General features: G+C 51.0%; 1 protein-coding gene across 5 annotated transcripts in view; it reads left to right on the forward strand.

Moving 5' to 3' along the window:
• The window catches only part of DPP6 (dipeptidyl peptidase like 6), a gene marked incomplete at both ends in the record, with an annotated part of 1,069,233 nt that overhangs the window by 928,181 nt on the left and 114,951 nt on the right, over window positions 1-26,101 (forward strand). For all 5 annotated transcript variants that reach the window (XM_080701136.1, XM_080701138.1, XM_080701135.1 and 2 more), the window contains one exon: window positions 1,422-1,542. In XM_080701136.1, the coding sequence (XP_080557262.1) occupies window positions 1,422-1,542 (121 nt within the window). The remainder of the gene's footprint in view (window positions 1-1,421; window positions 1,543-26,101) is intronic.

Consider the following 26,101-nt stretch of genomic DNA (forward strand, 5'->3'; position numbering starts at 1 on the left):
TCACAGCCCTGGCCATGGGTTTCCCTGGCCTTCCTTCCCGCACTCCATCATCCATCAGTGCTCTCAGGTGACTACAGGAGGTTCCTGTGCAAGGTGTGCTTTCACACAGTTGCTGGAATGCCCCCCAGGGTGCAACCAGATAAGCCTGGATGACGTTAAGCTCAGTGGAATGAGCCAGTCATGAAAGGCCATACACTGTGCGATTCCACGGAGAAGCAAATTCATAGACACAGGAAGCAGGACAGGGAGTGCGAGGGGCTGGGCAGGGGAGCTGGTCGATGGAGACAGAGCTTTGGTTAGGGAAGCTGACAGCGTCATAGAAATAGAGGGTGGCCATGGCCGCACAGCAAGAGGATGTGTTCATGCCCTGAACTGTACATAAATATGGTGGAAATGATCAGAAAGAACCTTTCTTCAAATACCTTCCAAGGAAGACCTTGCAGGCTCGTTAGCAGAGGCCAAGAGTTCCGTCGGAGCCCTACATGCACCACGCCAGGCATGGCCTGTGTCAAGTGTGGCCTCTCTACCACATGGCAGATAGCACCGCATTTCACACCCTTGGTCATGACACACATAGGTGCTCACGGTGTGATTTATAGTGAATGCTGAGTGATGAGACCCCGATTGGCAGGTTTCCAGCCCACCATTTTTATTTTACAGTCACAGCTTCTTAGAATGTTTATGAGATGCCTTTCCTCCCCATGGAATGTAGCCCTTGCATCACTTCTCGGTTTTAACCAGTTTTCCTTTGCATGATAACCACATCTTGATGCCACGACTCCTTTTGCTTTTGACATTTATTCTCTAATATAGCTTATTCCAGGACTCAGTTAATTTTATTTATAATATACTCTTATCTGTGCTTTGCTATTATACATTATAATGAGGTTCAGAACTATATGAACGTATACGCATGCAATACTTGGTGTGTTTCTTCCTGGATTCCACTCTCCTCTCTCCCCTAATGCTGATGGAGAGGGTTTAGGGGAGGTGGGGGAAGGCGGGCTTGATGAAGGCAACAATTCAGATACTGCTCTGTGTAGATATATGAAATATGTATATAGTGAAATTATCAATCCCCAGCCCACCTACCCTAATTGCTGGGGGAAAATGCAATCACCAAAATGTTCCCCCAAATCTGATGCCTGATGGACAGTCAGACCACAAATTGTCCAGACATGACAATTTGGGTTTCAAGTGGCTAACCAGTGGGAACGCTGGTGAAGTCCATGGAGTCTGTCTCTGGTTAACCCTTCAACATAGATTACGTTGCAGGTGTGCGAATCTCCCAGGACTCTGAACCAGCTTTGTTCTATCCAATAAATACAAGAGGAGAATGAAAGCCGATGTCCGGTTGAAGAACACCCTCTTTGTCCAGCCTCTTAGGTAACGCTGTTTTTCTTCTCCTCTTCCCCGACTAGATATTTATCTTTGAGAACAACATCTACTACTGCGCGCATGTTGGGAAGCAGGCCATCCGCGTGGTCTCCACTGGGAAGGAGGGTGTGATCTACAACGGGCTCAGTGACTGGCTGTATGAAGGTAAGACATGCAGGGACCGTAAGGGTGCCATTTCCGCTGCTGCTGAGGCTGAGGCTGAGGCTAGAGAGGGTCTGCAGCTTGTCCTTTCTTTGACTATATCTACAAATTAAACTCCAGTTTTACGCAGTCCTACTAAGTTGAGAAGATTCTGCCAGGGATTCAGGGAGTGTGGGACTTCTGTGGGATACTCATATACAGCCATGTGTGTGTGTGTGTGTGTGTGTGTGTGTGTGTGTGTGTGTGTGTGTGTGTGTGAGCCCTCCATCTTTTCCCTGAAGGGCAGGAGGCGTGTTAGTGGGAAATTGCTGGAATGACCTGAGGACACTGAGGGAATGCAGATGTGTGTATAAGAGCTTTGTCTCATCTGGGGGAAGGAGAGTTGAGAAAAAAATAAATCTTTCCCAAGAAACCAGTGCCCTGCCACCCCATATGCACCTACCTTGCTGGACCTTTTCTATGGATGCTTTTGCTTGGCGCCAGGAGACTCCTGCTGTATCTATTATTAAATCATTAAACATCTGAGCGAGAAGCTCTTCTTAGACTCTTCTAATCCATCTCCTGGCTAAGGAGGCCCTTCTTCCTAACAATAACAAAGGGATTGATCGCCCTGCGGCGCCAGACTCTGTTCCAAGCACTTTATCATCCACTACCTGGTTTAACCCTGCTGCAGTCCACTGGGGTGCTGAAACCAGATGCCACAGACCAGGAAGCAAGCATAAGCAACCAAAATCTTTTTTCTCAGGGTTCTGGAGTCTGGGGTGTCCCACTGAGGTGCCTCCAGATCCATGTCTAGTGAGGGTTCATCTTCTTACACACACTGCTGTCTTCTTGCTGTGGTGTACAGCAGAGTGCTCTGGGCTCTGCCTGCTCTTATAGGGGTGCTGCTTCCATTGCAGGAGCTGCATGTCCAGGACCTCATCACACCTGTGAACACATCACACCTGTGAACGCATCACACCGATGACCTCATCACACCCATGACCTCATGACACCTGTGACCCGATCACACCCATTACCTCATCACATCTGTGACCTCCTCACACCTGTGAACTCATCATGCCCAAGACCTCATCACATTCATGAGCTCATCACACCTGTGACCTCATCACACCTGTGACCACATCACACCCATGACCTCATCACACCCATGACCTCATCACACCTGTGACCCCATCATACCCATTACCTCATCACATCTGTGACCTCATCACACCTGTGAACTCATCATGCCCAAGACCTCATCACATTCATGACCTCATCACCCCCGTCACCTCATCACACCTGTGAATGCATCACACCCAAGACATTTATGACCTCATCATACCTGTGACCTCATCATACCCATGACTATATCACACCCATGACTTCATCACACCTGTGACCTCATCACATTCATGACCTCATCATGCCTCATCACTCCCATGACCTCATTACTCCCCAAAGCCCACCCCGATATCATCCGTGGGGACTCAGGCTTCGACCTGGGAGGCTGAGCAGCCTGGTGGCCGTGGTCTGAGTCAAGTACCATTGCTGGCACTTCACAGAGGGCCTGGTGAGGTGAAGGGGTCTACTCAGGGCCACACGGGCTCGGCAGTGCTTCCTGGGCATGCCATTGCTCTAGTCTGGGGCAGTTCCTGTTTTAGACATCCAGATGTGCATGGATTCTGTGCCTGCGCCGCGCTGGCCGGGTCGAGGAGGACGGGATGCTCTGGCACCCTCGAGCCTGCCGTTTTCTTCCAGTGCTGTGCGTCTTTGGAGCGAGGATCCTGTGTTGCAGCAGCTTTGTGTGTCCTAAATTATAAAGCAGAAGAAATGCAGTGTTGCACTGCTTCCCTTCAGAATATCACCAAAGTCTCGGCTTGTTGTGTGTGCAGATATCATTTATACACAGTAAAAATGCAGTTGTTTAGGACGGTCTGTGTTTGATAAGTGTGTATACTGTGCAGCCCCTGATTGGGGCATAGAGCATTTCTGTCTCCAGGAAAGTTTCCTTGAGCCCCTTTTCACACAGTACTCCCCACCCAGCACCAGAGAGCAGCACAGTCCTGGTTTCCAGGCAGACAAACTGGAACATAGGCAGCCAAACCAGCTGTCCTCTGCAGGGGTCATCTGTTCATCCTAGCAGGACCCAGTCTCAGGCCACCCTTAAGATGCCAGCTTCCAAGTTGCCCTTGGGGTCCTGGGAGATTTAGCTTTGAGGTTTTACTGTCACATTTGCTCTGGGTCCCACCCGAGGGTCAATGGGTGAAGTGGACACTGGCCAGTGTCCACTGTGGTTGAACTCATTCTCTACAGAAAGCCCTGGGAGCAGCAGCTAAAGTCTCCCTCAGCTCCATCCAGAGAAATCCAGGATCACCGTGCCTCTGCGCTGGGTACACTGCCCTGCACACGGGCTGGCCTGCAAGTTGGGCCACCCCATGTAGGAAGTACATGATTGAGTGTGGGGACTCCAAATTCCTGAGAAAGAACTAGAAACCAGGTCCTGTTCCTTGGTGTCTGATATTTTAAAGACTCTTGCCTGTCATGTGAGATGGGTGCAGTGTCTGGATGGGGAGCGGAAGCCAGGGGTTGCAGATAGGAGTTCTGAGTGGTTACAAACAAGGATGTAGGGTCACTGGTACCTGGATGGGGGACCCGGCCCAGTCCCATGACCACGGCAGGGCCTTCCACTCCAGGAACTCTGCGTGCTCGTCTGTAAGAGGGAAGAATGCTTTGGACACGTGGTGCTTTCCAAGGACTAGATGAGATTGTGAATGGAACAGGACGGCAAATATTCAGCACACTGGGGGCACTGCTCTTGTTTCTTCTAATGATAAAAAATAATGGTTATGGTAACAATGAATGTGGATATTACTAGTGCTGTAACTATATTTTTATCTTCTTTTCATTGTAAAGGAGGAAAAGTGTTAAAGAAAAAGAAAAAAGAGGTGCAAGTGTCAGGCAGCATTTCCCAGGTGGCCACTGTGCTGTGGGCTCGGGCCCTGAGAGCGTGCGGTGCGAGTCCAGCAGCCGAGGCGCTGACAGAGAAAGGGCCCTGTGTCCTGGCTACAAGAGCCTCGGCTCATTCTGTGACTAATCGCCTTAAAAAATCTATAACCAGGAGGTTCAAAACATCTCTCTCAGCATCTTCTTAATAAAATTAAAAAAAAGTCATTCCTTTGCCATTCAAGTTAAGCTTCTGCCTGAGCAAATCCATGGGAAGGAACTTTTCTCTTGAAGGCATTTATGAGAAAATGTGTAGATATGATAACAGAGCCCCAAATATTCTAAATCAATCTCAGTGATGTGGCAGTTTAATCTACTTAGTGTTGTTACCTGGAAGGTCTTATGTGATGCTTAGAATTCCTGCGTCGGGGCCTGGGAGCCCAGGGGGATCTTGAGTCCTCTTGGAATAAAGGGAAGGGAAACTTTGAAGATCGCTTCTACTCATCAGAGACTTAACTCTTTCATTTCCCGTCCTCTGTGTAAAGGGTGGTGGCGGGTGGGAATGAATGTGTGCCACAAGCATTTGCAGAGCGCCTGGCTCACCTGGACATGTCTGTTTGAGGAAGTCGAGCCTTGTAAATGTTGGAAGGAGCTTGTGAGCCCAAAAGGGCCATGTTGATTCGCTTTGTTTCTCTGAAACAATCCCAGACTTACTGAATGGGGCAACATATCGGAGACAGAGCGAGGAAGGAGGTAGAAAGCATGGGAGCTGCTGGGAGTCTGCGCCCCACGGGCTCTGGCCCACAGTGGGTGTGAGAGACCCCCCTGCAGCTGACGGGGCGTCACCGCATGCAGGTCGCCAGCTCAGGGCCGGCTGTGAGCTCCGAGCTGCTGTCTCGTGGATTCTCCAGGGCCATGGGCTCTCTCTGCACTGAGCTCACTGCTTATCTACATTCTACTGGGCAACTTCATGTCAGCATATAGAAGTTTTATTTCAGTAGAAGAATTAAAGACAGATCAATGGTGCCTTACAAGTCTTTTACATTTTACTAAAGCTGGAGATCCATAAGCTAGAATTAAGATGTTCCTAGAACATTTTGAGGATATCAAAGGAGTGTTCTGAGAAGAATTTGAACTTTCATGCAAGGCTTAGTAACGTCACAAGGTGCCTGGGACGTGGGCATACACCAAGGGGTCATAATTCTGCACACTTTTATGACCAGCTCTTCTTCTTACCATGTTGCAGAGTGGGTGGTATATTCCACTTTCTGCTCTTTGTGTACAGTATTATTAGCTTATTTTAGTCCTTGGAATCATACACAGGAGATGTGATATGGCACAGTTTGGGGCCCATAATTGTCTAATAACAAGTCCTTAAGTTATTAAATGTTCCAGGTAGATACTGAGTCCTCCAGGGGATACTTGCATGCATGAGCCCACTCCCGGGAAGGTTGGACAGGTCAGCTCGTTTGAAAGCAGCTCTCCCCCAGGACATGGACGTCCTCCCCTCGACTCCTGTGAGGGGCTGCAGAGGAGCTGGGGACACAGAGCTGGAGAGGCCGTTCATAGAGCACAGCGGGGAGGGTCTGGCTGGCGGGACGGGGGAGTTGAGAACGTAGCCTGAGGGTGTTGTTTAATTGGCTTAAGCTCTAGTGTGACGTGGAGGACATTTCAGGGCTGAAGTTTCACCTCAACTAGTCCAGAACTTACAGGTGCTTGGAAGATGGACTCGGGCCGGGAGCTCCTGCTTGGCAAGCCTGCCTCGCCCAGTGGACGTGGCAAGAAGAGCGTTCTGTTCAGGGCTTGGTTAGCTTCCCCCTTCTCCTTTCAGCTGCCCTGCTTGAGCTGAGGACCCATCCTTTCAGGGGGAACCTGATCAAGACACACTTGTAATCCCAGAATTCAGGAGGCTGAGACCAGAGGATCACGGTTCGCAGACAGTCTCAGCTACTCAGGGAGGCCCTTCACAACTCAGTGAGACTGTTTCAAAAAAAAAAAAAGACTAAAACATAAGGCTGGGGGTATAGCTCAGAGGTACAGTGTCCCTGGGTTTCATCTCCAATACAACAGAAAAAAAAAAGTGGCAGAGGAAGGCTTTGCCACAGGAGTCGCCTGTCACATCCCTTCCGGGCTCCTCAGCACCCCGTGTCTTCCTGGCACACTTCCTGTGACCTTGCCTCAGAGTGTCCTGTCCTCCAGGGGCCACAGCCGGCAACCCCAGGCCCCCTGGGGCCTCTGTCCTGTGCCCACCCTCCCGAGGGCCCTAAAGAGGCCCAGGCTCCCAAGGACAGGCGTGAGGAAGCAGGGATGAGGCTCATCTGACCAAAGAAGCCCCTTCCCGAGACAGGTCGGCGCTGTGCGGGCGCAGCATGTTCTAGATGCTTTGCTCATAGCTCGGCTGGGCCCGCGGTGAAGGCGGAGCTGGCCAGGCTCACTCAGGGCTGCCCAACGGGCGCCCGGCCCAGCGGCATGCTCTGTCCTCTTCACTGTGGACCTGCTGCTGCTAAAACCTGTCCAGAGGCTGCACACCAGTGCGGAGAGTGCAATTCTTACACTGTTCCTTAAAGCATCTTTGTGTGTGTGTGTGTGTGTGGTGCTGGGGGTGGAACCCAGAGGCTTTTTCTACCTCCGGGCTAAGCTCTCAGACCTATTTTCTATTTTATTTGGAAACGGGGTCTCACTAAGTTGCTGAGAGCCTCACTAAGTAGCTGAGGCTGGCTTCGAACCTGTGCGCTCCTCCTGTCTCAGCCTCCCAAGCGCGGGGATTACAAGTGTGCGTCCCCATGCCTGCCTCACTTAAAGCATCTTTTAAGGAGTCAGCAGCAATGACTTCATAGTCTCCCCATTCCAAAGACAAGTCATAGCAGAGAAATTTGAGTCACTTAATGACAATTTTTTCTTTGGTGCCATGCCAGGCCTTATCATTTTGAGTATTCAAGGAAGCAGGGAGCTGAGGGAAGGATGGCTTTTGTAACAACGAAAGCAGAAGGGGGCCCCGGGCAGTGATCTCAGTGTGTCTCCCTTCCACAGAAAATAGATCCTGAATGGAAAGGGGGCCTGGCTCATTCTTGTCCATCCAGCTCATGCGAGCTTTCCCAGTCCAGGAAGGCAAGACAGCACTGTTAAGTCGTGCTTTGTGTGAGACTCGCATGTTGGCTTTAATTTAAAGTTATGGTACAGTAAAGGTTTTTGTGCACTTGATGAGCTATGTTGCACATTGGCATCCTATATACCAAATACCCATTTGCATGTTGTCAACAGACCAAAGCTGACTTGACCATCATTGACTGTGTCTGTCTCCTAGTAATATCAGGCCCTGGAATATTAAAGACAGTTAGAGAATGTGTGGTACTTCATCTATTACTAGGGAGAAGGCATTTCTAATGCCTCTATGCTCTTTTGAAAACATCCTGACAGCCAGGTGCACTGATTCACACCTGTAATCCTGGTCCTTGGGAGGCTGAAACAGGAAGCTCTCAGGTTGGAGGCCAGCCTTAACTTAGTAAAAGCTTCAACAACTTATCAAGACCCTGTTTCAAAATACAAAATTTTTTTTAAAGGGCTGAGGGTATAGCTCAGAGGTAAAAAGGCCCTGGGTTCAATCCCAGCACCAAAATAAACAAACAAGCAAAAAAATTGCCCTGACATACTTTTAGAATATGATAGTTGACATGTTCCCTCTGGAGTGGAGGTTCCTGGCTAGTCCTCGCCAGCTGGCTGTCTCTAGCAAGCCTGGATGGGATCCCTCAGTTGCCACCGAGCCACACCCACAGAGCAGCTGATCAAAGTGGTATCTTAAAATAATTTACACACCCATCACACAGCCTGCTGAACAAAGTGGTATCTTAAAATAAGTCATGGAGCCAGTCGTGCAATGGGACTCGAAATAATGACCAAGTGCATGTGTTTCTGTTGAAACCACGGACTCATATAGCGGCGTGCTGCTGGCTGCACCTCCAATTTACATGATGGGAAATGTTTCATCAGACAAGGAATTTACCCCCAGAAAACTGACAGATACTTAGACTTCTGTAGCCTGGAAGAAAGCTAGAGGAAGGAGGTCAGAGCTTAGAAGGAAACGTGCCTTCCTCTCTTAGCTCTGCTAATTTGGATGGATATTTAACCTCTTAGTGTCTCTGCTACCTTATCTTCAAACAAAAGCACAGCAGTGTATGGTCCCTAAGGTCTCACTGGGAATTAATCAGAAGCTACATTGACCTGGAGCCTTAGAACGGTGGACACCAAGAAACCGAGTGTCACCGTGAGTTTAGCTGGTCATGTCCAAAACGGGTAAATCGGGAGATGTCCGCCCCGCTTTCTCCATCTAGCATTGTGAAGAAGTAGGAGCATCAGTGTGTAAGCAATGACCTCTCAGTATCAGTTTTGGAAACGGGAGGCTCTAATCCACTCCTAAGCCGTTGTCTGTAACAGTTTGTAGAAAACGCAGGCTGAGTCCCAGGCCCGGGTCCGAGGCCACAGATGTGGCATTGAACTCTCCCCAAGCTTCACTCCCACTTGCTCCGGGCTGGATCACCCCTCGTCTGTCACTGGCCCCAACAGGGACAGCTGCGTTCCTCTGAGTCCCAAAGTCTCCACAACTCAGTGAAACCCGTGTCTTTTGCCCATTTGTGGAAATTAAATGCTTTTAAAAATTATATCCACTCCATCTATGATGTCAAATCGAGGATGTGAAAATAACAGTAAGGATGAAAACATCTCGGTGGCTTTGGTGTCGGCGAAGCTCTGACCTGTGAGGTGCGTGCAGCGGAGGGAGTGGTGGCTGAATGGAAAAACGGCCACCTGGGCCGCGACCTACTGTGTTCAGAACTGCATGTGACTGAAAGGGAGCCTTCCTGCCAGTCCTAGTCTCCAACTCCATCAACATTAGTGACCTCGGCACAGAGAACACGGGGATTTTACCCTGTAGGGGGATGGGGGAGAAGCTGAGAACCCATCTCTACACACGGGCTGTAACAAGGACAGGGACAGCCTTCGGGCAGCTCCTCCTGTGCTCGCTGATACAGTAAGAGATGGCTTTGGGTTTCTGCAAAATGGCGGGCTAAGGCAGGAAAGGAAAGTGTCAGGAGCATGCGTAGAATGTATAAGGACATTCTATCCCCCCTGGCGGCCAGGGTCTCCTCGCCACTGATCCAGATGCAGCCCTGCTGGCTGCCTCCTCTCCTGGCCTGGGTGTCATCAAACCTTCCTCCACAACCAGACGCTCCCATCTGTCTTCATGGCTCTCAGCTTCCAAGGCAAGATACAGGGGTCTGCAGTCACGCCAGCCATTCTGCTGCCCAGCCCTCTCCTCCTGGGCTCGCAGGTCAGCCATTCTCGTCTGCTACACAGCGCAAGGTGATATATCCTCACTGGGGTGTTCCTTCTGAGTTCTCCTGAAAGAGTTATGTAGTTACCGATAACGTGTTCACAGCAGGACTGAGCGCTGGAGCGGGAGGGGACCTTAGCCATCCTTTAGGCCGAGGCTCAGCAAACCGTCTGTGAAGGGCCAGGTAATAAGTGCTTTGGTCTGTGCAGCCATATGTCTTTGGGGCCATTCCTGTTAAAACAGTGAAAAGTCAGCTATAACCACAAGAAAAGAATGCCTGTGGGCATGCCTGTGTCCCAATAAAACTATTCATCTGTGTGTGTGTGTGTGTGTGTGTGTGTGCATATGTGTGTATATTTTATACTGGGGATTGAACTCAGGAGCATTTTACCTCTGAGCTACACCCCAGCCATATTTTATTTTTTTAAATTTTGAAACAGGGTCTCACTAAGCTGTGGAGGGCTCGCTGAGCTGCTGAGGCTGGCCGCGAACCTGTGCTCTTCCTCTCTCCGTCTCCCAAGTATCGGCATTATAAGCACGCACCGTCACGCTTGGCTAAAACTTGATTTACAAGTAACGAAATTTTAGCTTCGTGTCATTCTACTGTGTCATTAAGTATTCTTTTTCCTTTTTTATCAGCCATGAAAAGCACAAAACCAATTCTCAGCTCTCAGGTCAGACAAAAAGAGGCAACAGGTGGGATTCAGCTCGAGAGCCATAGTTTTCAGCTGCGATCACTCCAATTATCACATTCACAGATGGGTTGCTGGCATCTAGCGCCAAAGTGTATAACTTTCTCCAGCTCCTGTTATCTGAATCAAGATTGCTGCTGATGATAACCAGTTATTTCAAGTCTTGCCTCTCCAGATGATCCCAGTTATTTAAAGGCAAGAGCAATATTTTGTACTTCCCGTAGCACCAAGTAGATGATGGGGAAATGCTTTTAAATGGGTCGCATGTCCCAGACCCCTCCTCATGGACACCACACTGATTTCCTCCTCACTGCATCTGAATTCTCTTTTCTGCCAACCTTCCTCTGCAGAAACACTCTTGATGGTTTAAAGGCAAAAGTAACTGTCAACTTTATCTTAAATATTGGTTTCCCCTTTTAAGCCCCAGGATAAAGGATGACGAGTGACTTGGGGAACAGTAGCATCCTCCCAGGGGAGCCAGGGCAGTAGAGTTACAGCCATCAGGCTCTAGACACCTCGCAGTCCGTGGCACACCCTGGAATGAAGGACAGGAGCAGCGCTATTTGGCATGCGGTGTGGGCTCCTTCCATGCCAGGAGCTACAGGGATGAGCTAGCTTTGGACCAGTGTTCTGCTTGTATCCTGTCCACAGCTGTGGGGACATGGGCTGGACAATGCACTGTGACCTTTGTATGGTCACACATCCTGTAGAGCCAATCCCATGGTCCTACCCATGTGCCCACTGTGACCAAGTCACCTGTGTTTTTTGGGCGTGATCAGTACTCAAGTAAGCTTGCGTGTTAGTCTTAGATCAATACCCATGTTATGTGGGCCTGTCCTCCTGATGTGTCCCTGGGCAGAAGCAGCCTCGAGCCCTCTCATTCCATGGCAGATGATTCTCAGGGTATGGATGTGCAGCTCGGCAAGCCTGGCCTTCGGTCCTGTTTGGCACTTGGCGCTGGGTGACCGTGAGTAAGTCCCATACCTTTTCTCACTCTCAGTTTCTAAAAGGTAAGAATCCAGAACCTTCCTCAGTTACCAGGAAAGTCTGTGAGCTCTGTGAGAGCGCAGGCATCCCGTGTCAGAGACCTAGGGACTTGCTATTCTATGACTTGCATGGCAAGATGCACACACCTGCAGAAGGTTCAGGGAAGGTCTGCTTCAGGGCACTGCTGCCGGCGGCGGCTGAGTCTCAGGTGTGGCAGCGCCTCAGGTGCCCTGGTCGCCAGCACAGTTGCTTCCATGGAGGAGTGGAGGCCCTTCTTCCCCAAAAGATCTGAGTCTACCCCTCTCAGTACAGCATCCCCAGACAAACTAAGAGAAGCAGACACATGATGGCGTGCTCGCTGGCCTTGTTGCCCCAGGGAAGTGCACAGGGACTTCCTTGCTGGACACCTTACTCTTCCTGGCTCCTTGTTTCCTATACACATCACTATGGTGCCCAGTTGTTTTGCTGTTTAATTAATGTTACGGTGTGCTACGTCTGTGCCCTGGGAATGCTCCAGCCAATAATGACCATTTAAACTACAAAATAAATAAACAGTTCCATTGTAGGGGTGGGCAAGTGTTCCGGTCAGCATGCAATTATAATCTAAAGACTGACCACATAACTTAGAGGAAATAGGATTTATTTTCTTACAGTTTGGGTTTGGTTCATGTGAGGCCAGGGACCGCGGATCTCAGATCATGTGGCAGGAAGCAGAGACAGGGAGAGCAGGTGGGCTGTGCTCCTCATATCATGGAGGCAGGAAGCAGAGACAGGGAGAGCAGGTGGGCTGTGCTCCTCATATCATGGAGGCTGGAAGCAGAGACAGGGAGAGCAGGTGGGCTGTGCTCCTCATATCATGGAGGCAGGAAGCAGAGACAGGGAGAGCAGGTGGGCTGTGCTCCTCAAATCATAGAGGCAGGAAGCAGAGACAGGGAGAGAAGGTGGGCTGTGCTCCTCAAATCATGGAGGCAGGAAGCAGAGACAGGGAGAGCAGGTGGGCTGTGCTCCTCAAATCATGGAGGCAGGAAGCAGAGAAAGAGAGCCAGGGGAAGAGGAACCGTATATAATCTCCAAGGCCACACCCCTAGAGGCCCACCTCCCGCAACCACACCATATCCATCAATGACCACCCAGGTAAATTCATAAATGGATTTATCTACTGCTGGATTACAACTCTCATGATTTCTCTACATCACCCTGATTATTAATAGATGAGCTCTCTATGGGACATTTTATGTCTAGCTATGACAGAGAGCTATCCCAGTCAGTCTTGAAATATTATTCCAGCAGTCCTGGCCTGCAAAGCTTACCTAGAGGAATGGAGGGGAGCCTGCAGTGCACAGTGAGAAGGAGCAGCATTCTGCATTCAGAGTCCTAGACAGAAGCTCTGACATCTGGGACAGCAACCGGGGGCCCTGGTTGATGGATGGCGCTTTGGTAAGAGGAGGTGTTAAAATCTGTTTGGGAGATTCCATGACACTCAGGCTGAGAGCAGTGACGCTTTGCAGCCCAACCTTCTCTTTCTTGAGCTTCTGGAAAAATCCTTATCACAGCAAGACTAGAGGGCAGGCACACTGGTCAAGATAAGGTGGGTCTGGCTGTGCTAACAAACCCCTCCTCTAAAAAAGCCAAACAAAACACCAACTCTGTTTTTAAACAACAAAGCCTGTTTCTCATGGTCACACAGCCCAGTCTGCAATGGGAAGGCTCTGTGAGAGCCGCTCAGAGTCCCAGGCCGCCAGGCTACCCTCCCCGCAGCCTTGCCGGAGGGATGCGTGCTGGATTTTAAATGTTTGGCCTGGAAATGGGAGGAGGTACTTCTGCTCGTAGTGAATCCCTGGGAACATGTCACATGACCCCACAGGGTGCCAGGAAGTGCCACGGAGCACTGGTCTAGCCAGAGTGCAAGATGAGTTAGAGATTCTTGCCAACGGTGGACCTCAAATCTGGTGACCAACCCGGGCGTGGTGGTGCACGCCTGTAACCCCAGCATTGGGGAGGCTGAGACAGGAGGATCGGGGTTCAGGAACAGTCTCAGCTACTTAGCGAGGCCCTTCGCAACTAAAAAGGCCCTTTGCAACTCAGTGAGACCCCGTTTCAAAATAAAGAATTAAAAAATAGGGCTGGGGGTGTAGCTCAGAAGTAGTATGCCCCCCCTCGGTACCTAAAAATTAATCTTGTAACCAAAGCAGAAAATCACTTTTTTGGATGCTGGGGAGTCTCGGGGTCAACGATCGGTTTAGAAAGTCAGGACCAGCATGCAGGTGGCGGGTTGGAATGCTGCCACAGGGCGGGAGAGGCAGGGCATGTCGAGGGGGGGCCGCACTGTCTGCCCAGCTCACAAATGGCGGGGAGGTGCTGCTGGTGAAATGCTCTGTCCCCCACTGGGTCAGCCAGCACAATGAGGGAGAGAGCAGAGCAGCGAGGGTCTGCAGCTTAGCATCGCACACCTGCAGGTCACCTCAGGCTTCAGGGAGCTGGCAGCAGTTTTAGCTCTCATGATGTGTTCTGAGGGGCGTTTTATAAACGCCACATGGACCTTGCAGTGTGGCCCCTTCTCTCGTGGCCTCTGTAAGTTGACGGGTGTGGCTCCCCAGGAGAGCTCTCAGGTTGCACCAGAGGAACAGCACGGTGCCCAGGACAGTCAGGGTGCTACCCCAGCGAATCTTCTTTTGAAAACTCAGCATAGGCTTGTATCTTGAAAGTCTTTTGGCTACTTTAATTCAATACGAAGAGAGTCTGCTAGGACTTGAGGAAAAGTGAGAAAAAAGACAAATCAGAGGTCCTAATGCTCTCCAGAGGTACTAGGAAAATTCTCCTTCGTCTTGAGAAATGCTGCTTGCAATTAATTACCTAATCCCGAGAGCTTTTGATAAACAACATATGTTCAGTGGTTATAGTATTACAGCTTTTTAATTATACCTTGATTGTGAGAGCGAGAAAAACACATTTTCACCTTGGTATAGAGTCTTGATGAATTGTAAGGATTTGGGGTTGGAGAGCCCGATGGATACCCTCGGGAACCCCCAGTCCTTCTGTTTCTGTCTTCTTAAACCACATAAGAACATCAGGCCATGTGTCCTATTCATGGGCGGGTGATGCAGTTCCATAGACACGCACGCTGTGGATTCCTGATGGAAGACAAGTCTGGCCACGTGACCACAGGTGCACCAGGGACCCCATTCGAGTCCCACAGCCTCAGTTCTGCTCACCAACCCTGTCTCGTAGTCTCTTGGGCCTCAGTTTCTTTTTCATGTCCTGGAAACACTCCTGTGATGGATTAGATAACTTTAAGCTCCTCCTAACACTTTTCCTGCCAAATATCAGTGCTCCAAGCGCACGGCACGATGATGGAAGAGGGTCATGGACAGTCTCAGCTGCTTAGCGAGGCCCCTCGCGACTCAGTGAGACGTTGTTTCAAAATAAAGAATAAAAAATAGGGCTGGAGGTGTAGGGCTCCCAAATGACTTTGTAGAGAGACAGTTCCTGAGCCTCAGTTCTACTGGGTAGACGTGCTGGAGTGGTGCGCCTTGGTGGCGGTTAGTGGTGGAGGGTCAGGTGTGGGACGTCTTCGGCCTTCCTATCCCTTTCCCTGCCCTCCCTGTCCCTAGAAACTACCTGCTATAAAGAAATCAGCCTCCTTCCTTTCTCTCTCTCCCTCCCTCCCTCTCTCCCCTCCTCCACCCCTTTCTCCCTTTTCCATCTCCCTCTCTCTTTTTCCCTCTCTTCCTCTCCAATTCCTCTTTTGTTCTTCTATGAATTTTTCTTCGCCCACCTGTGTCTCTGGCTGCCCTTGAGAAGCCGTAGGTCCATACGACACCCGTCTCCCATGTCAGAACTCCCTGAACTCAGATGAAGTGATGAAGACCTGCCACCGCTACTTGTTCTTTGACCTGGGGCCTGTGTGGAAGCCAGCTGGCAGGTCACTTTCACTCTGATTTCAACAGTGGCGGCAGCTGTCTTGGCAAGATCATGCTGCCTTGGGTTATCCTAATGTGACCCGCACTGGGTACTGGGCGGGACGCACAGGCCTCTGATCTCTTGAAATATGAGATCATGACTCTGGGTGCCCTGAGTCCAGCACCGCAGCCCAGGTGAGCCAACAGAGGAGGCAGTGCTGCGCATGCCAGCTACTCCCGCCATGGACACCCTGCACTCAGCACAAGGCGAAGCTCCCTTCGGCCAGTGGAAACGGTCACTTAGAACTACCCCAGAGAAGGGGGCCTTCTCTCCCCGAAGGGAGGAAAATTCCACCTAGCACCTGGTTCTTTATGCAGAAATATAGGCATCTGGCACTAGGTTTATTAAAAGAAAGAAGAAGCAGTTGTGTGTGCACCAAGCCTGTGAAGCATTGGGATTTTAAATAGATGTTGCCCGAGGAGATGCCAAACTAGTGCGGTTCTGGGAGGTGACATCCGCAGAGTCTCGGGCTCTGTGTCACCCTCAGGGCAGGACAGCCAGGCCCCTGCTGGACTTGAGAGCAGAAACTTCTCTACTCGGTGCCTCGTCTGTTACTGGGCACTGTAGGGGTGTGTGAAGAGTGACACATTATCCCCCAGCGTGTGGCCCGCCTCCAGAGCCTGTGGCAGAAGGCCACCGCTGGAGGACGCTCCGCAGCCAGTGGCTCCACAGCCCTTGTTCATTTGGGAATATTACTTCAAGTCTCTGCCAGGCACCCAGCTTTGGACTAGCCACTGTGAAGGACGGGGCCCAATCAACGAGGGAGGAGAGGGAGGCAGGAGGGAGGTGAAGGAGGAGAAGGTGTGGGTGCTCCCTCCCGGAGGGATGTGCGGTCAGTGGCCAGGCAGGAAGCCACGGCGAGTCCTGTGAACCTCTGTCGTCCATCGCTCAGGTGGAATCTGGGTGTTCATTCCGTACAATGTACTCTATCGGAAAACAGAGATGATGTAAGACCTGGACCTGCCTTCGAGAAGTCTGTATAAACCAAGATAGCATTCCACCACCCCCTAATTAGATGGTACAAATTTGCGACACATTTAGACACTGTTGGCAGGATGATGTATTCTGACTCAAGACAGTAGAAACAAAAATTAGAAAACCAGGCTGCCATTCATCCATTCATTCAAAAATAAGTTCTTCAAAAATTTCTGTTCCAAATTTCCTTCCCTTGAGATACTGCCAGAACATAGTCCTCAAACTCTTCCAGTTTCTGTCTTCTCTTCTGCAGTTTCAGACTTGAGATCTTGTGAGGCGGGCTCACCTAAGCACTGCTTAACACAAAAACTTACAATAGAGCTGGGGGAAAGTTGACGACCAGAACATGTGTAAGTTCATATCCTCATTGTCACGGCAGTGGGAGAGCCCTGCCCTGCCCCGTGGCTCCGGTGAACGAGACATCGTCCTCCCACCAGGACCTGCCGGGTGGCCCAGGGAGGGCCCGACACCTCCCCCGGCTCTGTGCAGACTCCATCAGTCCCTGGCAGCAGGTCTCCCCAGACGTGGTGTTCAGAAGGCTCTACAAGAGTGTCAGGCTCCTGAACGGCCTCTGAGACCAGGTGCACAGGCAGACCCCGACTCTTGGGCACTCTTCCTGCAAAGTACTGAGCATACCAGGAATCTTCCCTTCTCAGCCAAACAGAGGTTTCCTTTAGGGCTCAGGGAGCAAGCCATCCCGTGCTCAGACAGCCGCACACATGGAGAGAAAAGAAAGCTGGAAATATGAGGGAGAGTAGTGTGGGCTGTGTGGTTGAAGTGCCCCAAGGCGCAGGTGGACGCCATGGCCTTCCGCAGGCCACCGTCCCCCGACTCCCTTGCTCAGCCTCACTGGTTTATCTCTAGACTGGTAGGAAATAGTCACTGCTGGTGTGCCAAGGGTTTCATACCTACTTCTGTTTCCTAGTAGCCTGAACCGAGTCTGGAGAAACCATCACTAGGGGGCTGTCAGGCTGGACGAGGACTTGAGAGCCTTGTGGAGGGGCCTTCCGGGTGGCCGGCAGGTCACAAGTGCAGCGCCGCAGCCTCGTGGCCTCTGACTTCGAGAATGTAAGAACAGAGACAGAGAGGAGCGATGTGTGTGCGTCAGTGTCTGCCTTGTCAGAGAAAGAGAAGGAGCGCTGAGAGACAGAGGAGAGAGGAGCCTGAATTGCATTCCAGCTTGACGGTATTTTGACAGGCCTAAAGCTATGCCACCGTCAGTACCGCCTTTGCTTTGGACAGCGTTGTCCTTGGGCAGGAGGGTAGCCGAGACTCTGTTCCCTAGTGGAGTGAGGCCCAGTTGTCTGGCACAGCGGGTGGATTTGCAACGAGCCAGACACATGCCCTTGGTTCTCTGCAAATGACATGTGACAGTCTTACAGGACTCCAGCCAAGTCTTTGGACCTCCAGCCCTTAAAGCAGCTCCTGGAGAAATTCTCCCTTGTATTTCTCCAATGTCAGAGAGAAGCACCGCATGCACACACATGCGGGCGCACACACACACACACACACACACACACACACACACGCACACAGTTATGAGGAAAGTGGTCCTGGGACTTATGGCCACCCGACAGAGCACCCAGGGAAGCTTACGTCCACAGGGTGGTGATAGTGAAAATCTGAGCCACCCTGGCAACAGCACAAAAAATCTAAACCCCAACTCCATCCCCTCCTCACTGGAGGAAGACAGCGGGGACGCTGCCACCTAGCGGCCAGCCCGGGCAGGTCCCCAGGACGCCAGGTCCCTAGCTGCCTGGGAGTTGATTTGTGGGGATTTGCGGATCCTTCTGATGATAATGAGATGCTCACAGGGTGTAATATGCAAATAGCACGGTACTGATTAGAGGGAGGCTCAGGCCTCTAAGGTAAAAGCTCCATTTGCCTTCTGGCTTGATGTTCACTGATTTCTTTTTTAACCCCCCATTAAATTCTGCTCTCCACACCAAGCTAAAATATCTAGTGGCAGGAAAGAGGCAGCAGATGCAAGCAGGAATAAATAAGATTTTCCGTATTTAGAACGAGGCCATTTGTTTCTGAGTACAGATCTATCAGGCGTGTTATTTACGTCTCTTGTGATTTTTTAGGACCCAGATTTCCGAGTCCTTTGGGTTTTCTCGGTTATCTGTGCAGTACATGCGGCATAGAGCACACAGGAGGGCTAAGAGAGTTCGTGGAGCGCTTTCCTTCAGGATGGTCCAAAGCTCATCTCGCCGGCTGTGCTGCTTGGGTCTGTCTCTGCCTCATTGGGAGACCGTCTCAGTACTGCTACCGCTCAGGCAGGTGGAGTCTCCGAATGCCAAGCCCTGGTCTGAGTTGCCAGACTGCATGAATGCAACAGAAATTTCACTGCAGTCTAGCTCCCTGGTTTGCAATGGAGCAGGAATCTAGAGGCCTGCTCCTGCCCCATGATTCTCAATAAAACACTGGGTCTCCTACTTCTGGAGTTCTCCATTATACCCCAACAGTGAGCCCTGCCTTATACCTGGAATTAAATCCAGACACCAAGCTCCCTGCTGAGCTGGATGAATTGTCCCACGTCCCTGAGCCTCGGCTGACTCTGTACAATAGGAGCATGAAGCCCATCCACAGATCACCAGAAGGGTCATAACAGAGTTGCCACTGAATTGCAAGTATTGTCTGACTAATAGGAAATGGTATACCAGGCTCAGCAACACCTGCCCTTCCCACCTCACCAGAGTGTGGTGAAGTTCAAGGACAAATGGGGCATATAGTATTTATACCAAAGTGAGGGTGTTAACTTGTTGAGAACATTGTAATTCCTGACACATTTATAAAGGAAAGGAGAAGAAAGCCAGTTGTGGAGAGAATGGACTCAGGGTATATATGAGAGTCTGCAAGAATAGCCAGAGAATGTTCCAGAATGTCATTGTTTGAGAGGTGACTGAGGACATGATCAGTGGAGTCTCCTTTCATGAGAAGACATGATGTTGGGCCTTTGAGTTCCTAGAACATTCATTAGGCGGGATACTCTGCACAGCCCCCATGTCCCCTCTTGTCCTGTGACCAGGATATAAACTCCCATCCTGCTGTGTGACAGCTCTGTGTTCAGGGTGAAACAGATACCACACTCACCTGCTCTGAAGGCTGATGGCTCCTGATGAGGAGGGACTGCTGACAAGGTCCCTCCACTGAGGTCCCACCCTGGCTTGACCGCCACTCTGCTTGGGAATTCCCTTCTCCAGCTGGAAGTCTCTCCCTGGGATGATCTATTTAGAGTCATGCCAGGAGCCAAGGCCACTTCTGTCTGTGTCTTGACTTTGGATCATAGTTAGCCAAAAAACATTGGGAGAAAACAGGTATTAGAATGGTTTCCATTCTCGATTTTGATATGCTATTTAAATTTGCCATAGGAGAATTCACTGTGACTACTGCTTTTCACTCTAAAAATAAGTTGAGATTTTTCTGCCAACTATGTCAGAAAAACCGAAGAGTCATTGAAAAAAGCAAAGAAGCATCTCACCCTACGAGACAACCAAAATATGCTGCCTCTGTCTTGAAAATGAGCTCCACATAGGGATGAAAAACAGGACCCTGGGGCTCTTCTCCAATTCAGGCGTGAATCCCCTTGGAGCTGGAGTTGTGTCTGTGTCTCCCTGGTGTTCCCAGGACCTACCAGGACCTCGTACTTTCTGCACCATTTATAGCTGACAGAACCAATTATAATCTGCCAGCTTCTCCAGGAAGGAGTCACTGGAAGAAGTAACAGGGAAGGGACAGAAACTCCTGCTTTGCACAAAACAAAAAAATTACTGATGGGCAAAGTCACCCCCTGGGCCCATCTCCTCTAAGGGAGAAGTTTGGCTCACCTCAAGTTTCACTAGAGAGCTGGGTTTGGGGGGGGGGTTGTTTTTTTGTTTTGTTTTTTGCAGGTCTGGGAATGGAACTCAGGGGCATTTGTCCTCCGAGCTACAGCCCCTGCCCTATTTTTTGTTCTTTATTTTGAAATTGGGTCTCACTGAGTTGTAGAGGGCCTCACTAAGTAGCTGAGGCTGTCCACGAACCGCGATCCTCCGGTCTCAGTCTCCCAAATGCTGGGATTACAAGCATGCGCCACCACGCCCGGCTTCAGAGAGCTGGCTTTTAATGAGCCTGGTTTTTAATTGGCCTGGTACTACTTAATTTGCATTTGCATTTGCATTTTAGGGCTGCCTGCCTTGTGGTCTATTTTCTTTTTACTCCAAAAGCTGCTTCCGGGAAGAGAAAGCACGGGGCTCTAGCCTCCCTGGCCCAGCAGTCTGCCTCTGCCATGTATCGGAAGTGTGAAAGCCAGCAAATTAGCCCACCTGCAGGACCTCAGCTCCCTCACCTGTGAGATGGGAATAGCAGGTGTCCCTGTGAACACTGCCACACCCCATGTGAATGGCCAGGTGCGGTAGCCACTTACTAGGCACTGGGCAAACCCTGGCTATTAGTCCTCATGTGTATTCTCTTAGAAAACAACCACTGTGTTAGGAAAAACAGAATGTGTTCTCTTTTCTGCCACTAAGTGCCCAGAACCTCGCGGGCAAGACTCCGTGCCTGGAGTACTTGCTCTCCTGTCCCGAGCAACCCTGCATGGCTGCGTGGCCGATGCTCCGGAGCCCTCTGTGTAGTGTTCAGGGGATGCATGAGGATGAGTAAGTGCCCACAAGACGTGGGTATCACTTGCGTTCGTGGTCTGCAAGCGTCGCCGTCCCTGAGACCCGTCCTCGGTCACTCTGATGCACTGGTTTGATGACGATGGCAGTCTCTCCAGCTTGGTTTGCTTCTCATGTATCTCCTATGTGGAGCAGGAGCCTGGAACTCAACACCTTGCCCCCCTGCATTCCTGATCCCCACAGGGAGGCAAGAGGCAGCCTGAGAGGCGGATGTAGAGGGTCATAGAGGGGTAACGGGGCTCAGGGTGCACCTGTACAGTGAGACGCAGACTGGGCAAAGGCGTCAGGCAGAACGGGGGCCTCGGGTTCAGGTCCAGCCCAGAATCTTCTCCTCCAATGGCAGGGTTCTCTCCCATTGCCAACCACACCACGCTTCTGTGAGCCAGAGCCTAGAAAGAACAGACCCTGTTACCAGTGTCCTCAGAACCAGACAAGAAGAGCTCAGTAGATTATGTAGACCAGGGCTGGCACCCTTGATGCGGCATGAAAGAGATAAAGCCCAGGTAGCCCGTGAACAGAGAGGGGACGCCCCTGGGGCCAAGGCGTGTGATGCTGCAAGCACCTTTCTGCCCTGGTGTCCGAGGTACGCGATGCTTACGGGCACCTTTCTACACACTCTCTACTCGAGTTTCTCGCTACAGAGGTGAGCATCTCACAGATGCCGCGTGGGTGCCTGGCTTAAAGACTGTATAGTTAATGCCCTGGTAGGACCGTCTGCGCCCATGCCCAGGGGGCCTGCTGCAGCCCCTTCCTCCCATCAGCCAGCCCGGTCAGCAGCTCAGGTTGGGGTAGGCTACAGAAGCAGGTAAGCTGCACATGGTTTATGTTTAGATTGCCTGTGCTTTTTAAACTGCTGAGCAAGACCAGGTCAGGAAACCAATTCATCGAAATAGGATGCTGTAGGAAAGCATAGAGACACTAATGCATGTGGGTAATAAATGACAGGTTAGAGAATATCTGAATGTACAAGAAGCAGTAAGGACGGGTGATTTCCAGAGGCTGTTGGTCCAGGTCAGTATAAACACACGATGGTGGGGTGAGGTCCATGACACCGATGGCTGCCGACATCAGTCATTCCCAAGCATAAGGTCTGCAAAAGGGGGAGCCTGGAGGTGAACACCTCGTGGGGTGGCAGGGCAGAGTTCTCCAAGCGACAGGGAGAGGGAGTGGCAGAGGACTGGGACACAGACACGGTGCCTCCCTTCTGTGGGAGCAGGAAGTGGACCGCGGGAGCAAGTACTGCGCCTCGAGGGCCGCCTGTCCGTGTGGGAAACCACTTCCCGCAACACAGAGGTTCCAAGAAAGCAAAGCAAGCCCAGGAGGGAAAGACACCAAGCCCCGAGCACACCGAGGGAGAACCCTCTTCATTCAGCACATGGGAGCGACGGTCCCCAGGAGATGCTCACTGCCGAGGTGGAGTCCCAGCACAGGGACAGCGCAGAGGGCAGGCCTGTGCCTTCTCCCTGCAGCTCCCCACGTGCCCCGGGTGCACTGCAACAGCAGTCAGGATGTCTGCGTGGGAGGAAGAGAAATAGAGGGGATACGGGAAGATAAGGGTCACGGCTAGAGCGCGCTGCAGGGAGCAGTGACCTTGGTGACAGCCCATGGGAGTTCAGATATGCATTAGGAGGACGGGCAGCAGCTGAGGATGGGCCCGAGTCCTCAGCAGCACTGGAGGCAGCTGTGGGTGTGATGGGGAGAAACGGGGACAGGCGGAGGAGCTGTACTGATCCTGCATAGATTATTAAATTAGTATCACAGTCAAAGTCTTAAGGTAGAATTTTTTTTCTACAATGAACATGTTTCAGACACTAATTTGTAAGTTTGGGTTTGTACTAGGGGCACAGAGTGCTGTTGAGAGTCCAGCTCGTTGGCAGATGTTTGTCTCCAGGGTTACAGTGTGTAGATTCCAGAGTCAAACTGTGGGTCTGAATCCCAGATGCGCCTTTGATACCCCCGGTGCCTCGGCCTCCTGTCTGTGCTGAAAGGGCAGCCCCTGTCTCACAGAGTGCTTCGTGGGTGGGAGTGCTTGGCACCTGGCTATGCACTCTCTTGGTGCCTGGGGCGTGGGGTGCATGTGAAGTCCAGGGTCAAAAGCTGAAAGGAGATGCTGGGCTCTGTCCCAGTGCCAGTTAGATCAGACTGAGTAATGGTATAGTATCTTCTGCAAAGCTCAGTGTCAAGATGCCCACGATATAAAGAAACCCAGAAGGTTCTGTACTCTTCCAAATACTGCAGTGAACAAGGCAGACAGGGAGATGTGCAGAACTCAGCTCTCGGTTCCGCTGAGTGCTGGCCGGAGCAGGACTGGGGGCCGGGGTGACAGGCAGCCAGCATCAGCGTCTCCATAGGAGGAGGCAGGCGGAGGAAGATGGACTGGAGAGTCCCGCTCGCGGCCCACACTCCTGGAAAAGGAGGAGGAGCGCCAGGGATGGGAGCATTCTGTGTCAGGAGGCTCTTGTTTTTAGTGCAGTACATCTGCGTGCTGGAAGAACCTAAGCTTGCGGGAAGAGGTGAGCCCCGCAGAGGCTGTGCCCCTCAGCCTGTTCTTGGTAGCAAGGGCTTCCTCGCCTTTCTTGGCTTCAGCGTCCACGGCTCAGGGAGGGGTGTGAATGAGGAGGAATACTGGCCGCTGCAGAACACCATAGCTCTGCCCCACCAGGAACACAGCCTGGCCGGCCGTAAAGTGTAGGCATCCCGGGTCCCTGCCACCACAGCCCTCTCCACACCAACCCACGTGTAGCTGACCTCACGGTCTCCAGGCCAGCAGGATTTCTGAATCTGCCTCCAACCTGGGCACGCTGCCCCTCCAGGTTGCTGTGTAATTAAACGAGATGCTCCTGGAAACCCCTCCCTTACGCCCATTGCCAAGCTGGGAGCGAGGGGTTCACACCACTACCATCATTGGTAGCACTCATGTCTCTCTTTGCTTGGGAAGCATGTACTGAGCACAGCACTTCAGACCAGGCTTTGTGATGGGTGCTGCTCAGGGTGGCCCAGGACCTGTGGAGCTGGTTGTCAGGCCCTTGCAGTCCTTACAAGGCCGCAGTCCGAGGGCGTCCTGCGGGGCTGACACTGTGCGGGCATGTCAGGTACTGTGTACCAATGTGTGTCCAGTCACCCTACTGGCCCAGTATTTACTTGAAAGCAGAGATCATACGCACATGCCCAGCCTGGCACTGTGCACAGGACCCAGCAGTATTTGCTAATCTGCCAGCATTTTCCCCTTGTGAGGTCCAGGAGGTCATCACTCAAGCAGTAGGCACACCACTGCCCTCATTTCCAGGAGTGATGAGGGCTTCCACTCCATCTCTCAGTCATCCCCTTCCATCACCCTCAGCCTGTACCTGAGGACAAGCTGCCAGTCTAGGGACACAGGCTGGGCCTGCTCAGCATACAGCCCTGTGCCCCTCTGGGACGGGTAGCCTCATCCCTGGCACACAGTGCCCAGCCCACTGAGCAACATCCGCTGGGGGTGCTGGCGGTAATCCCAGGAACTCCCAACGAGGGGCCGGGGCGTCTGGAGGCTTAGCTGAGCCTGGGGTGGTGCTTGCCTGCTTCCATCTGAGCCATTTCCTCATCCGAATCCTGGGCACTGCAGGAGGACACCCTGTGACTCTGGACGGCATTCTTGCCTGATATGGGGACAGCCCTGGTCCCGTCAAGTGTACCCAGAACCCTGGAGCTCTCACCTGCGGTCAGGCGCCCGCCCGGGGGGCAAGGCAGACTCTGAACCGTAGCACCAGGAAAATGTAACAGTCTGATGCAGTTGGGTCCAGAAGTTGTTCCAAGTGCTGTTTATAATTTACAGTTAATTAACCTTCCTCTTAAAAACAAAACCTTGAGACCCAATTTCCCGTCTGATATATAATGTTTTGTTATCCATAATTTTAAAGGTGTTTTCGTGGGTATTAGGAAGTAATTATGCGGAATATCTCAGTCTGATGAAGGTGACTATGGCTAGGTTAGGATTTTCTTTGAAAATATGTTTAATGAGCTTTTCTGCAGTGCAACATAAAAGGAGATATTATTCTCATCATATAATTTTATAACTAAAACCAAACTATAAATAAGCATTGCATATAGTTTTAAGATTATAATTTTGCTTTTTTGCAAAAACTTCTAATTTTCAGAGGACAAAATAAAAGTACTTTGGAGAAATCCTTGATATATACAAACTTTGGTAAATAACAGCTGGTAGTTAAGTGACTATCCAATGAAAATTCTAATTTCAGAATTTCAATCTTACCTTTCTGGTGAATATTAAGAGAGTGATCACCCTTTGCCAAACAGCAGGGAGGAAGGTGCAACCGTCTGTGGAAATGAGCAATCACTGCAGGGTTGACGATCATTTTACCTAAGACACTAAACCAGACCCTGTGCAGAGTGCTAAATTAATCGCGAAGTCAAAGTATCATGGTGGGACATTCTTTTTATACTGAAAACATTTCAGGAGCTGAACTTACAAGTTTTGTTTGGTTCTGGTGTACACGTCTCCCATGAGCTAACTGTGTGGATCTCAGCACGGTATTTAAATGTTTCTCTCTTAATTTTCTTTAGGAAAAACTTAAAGACACGAATAGCATAGAACTGGGTGGCTGTCCCAGGGCTGGGGGTTGACAGGTCTCAGCAGGTGGGCTAGCGGTACCACTTATCAAGTGCCCGCCAGGTCCCACCTTTCACGCTGGTCTACCAAGCACCCACCAGAAGCTGCCAGGGCTCCTTGGAATTGCAAGAAAACAGGAAAAAAAAAACACATGCACACACATACGTATACACACATACGTATTCACACACACACACACACACACACACACACACACACACACACACATTTTACTTGTAAATTTGATGAGAAGGAAACAATAGCAAGGTCGCCCGGATCTGGGTTCTCCCTGGAGTTAGGAGAAGGCGTCTCTGTGATGCGCTTCAAGGGCCAGGGCTGTGAAACCAGGTGGTCCTGGGAAAGGCACCACCAGGTGACAGCTCAGGCCGGTGACTGGCACCAGAAGCCAGGCTGCCTCGCCACTGTC

This window comes from Muscardinus avellanarius (assembly GCF_963383645.1).
Source record: "Muscardinus avellanarius genome assembly, chromosome: 9".
Lineage (NCBI taxonomy): Eukaryota > Metazoa > Chordata > Mammalia > Rodentia > Gliridae > Muscardinus > Muscardinus avellanarius.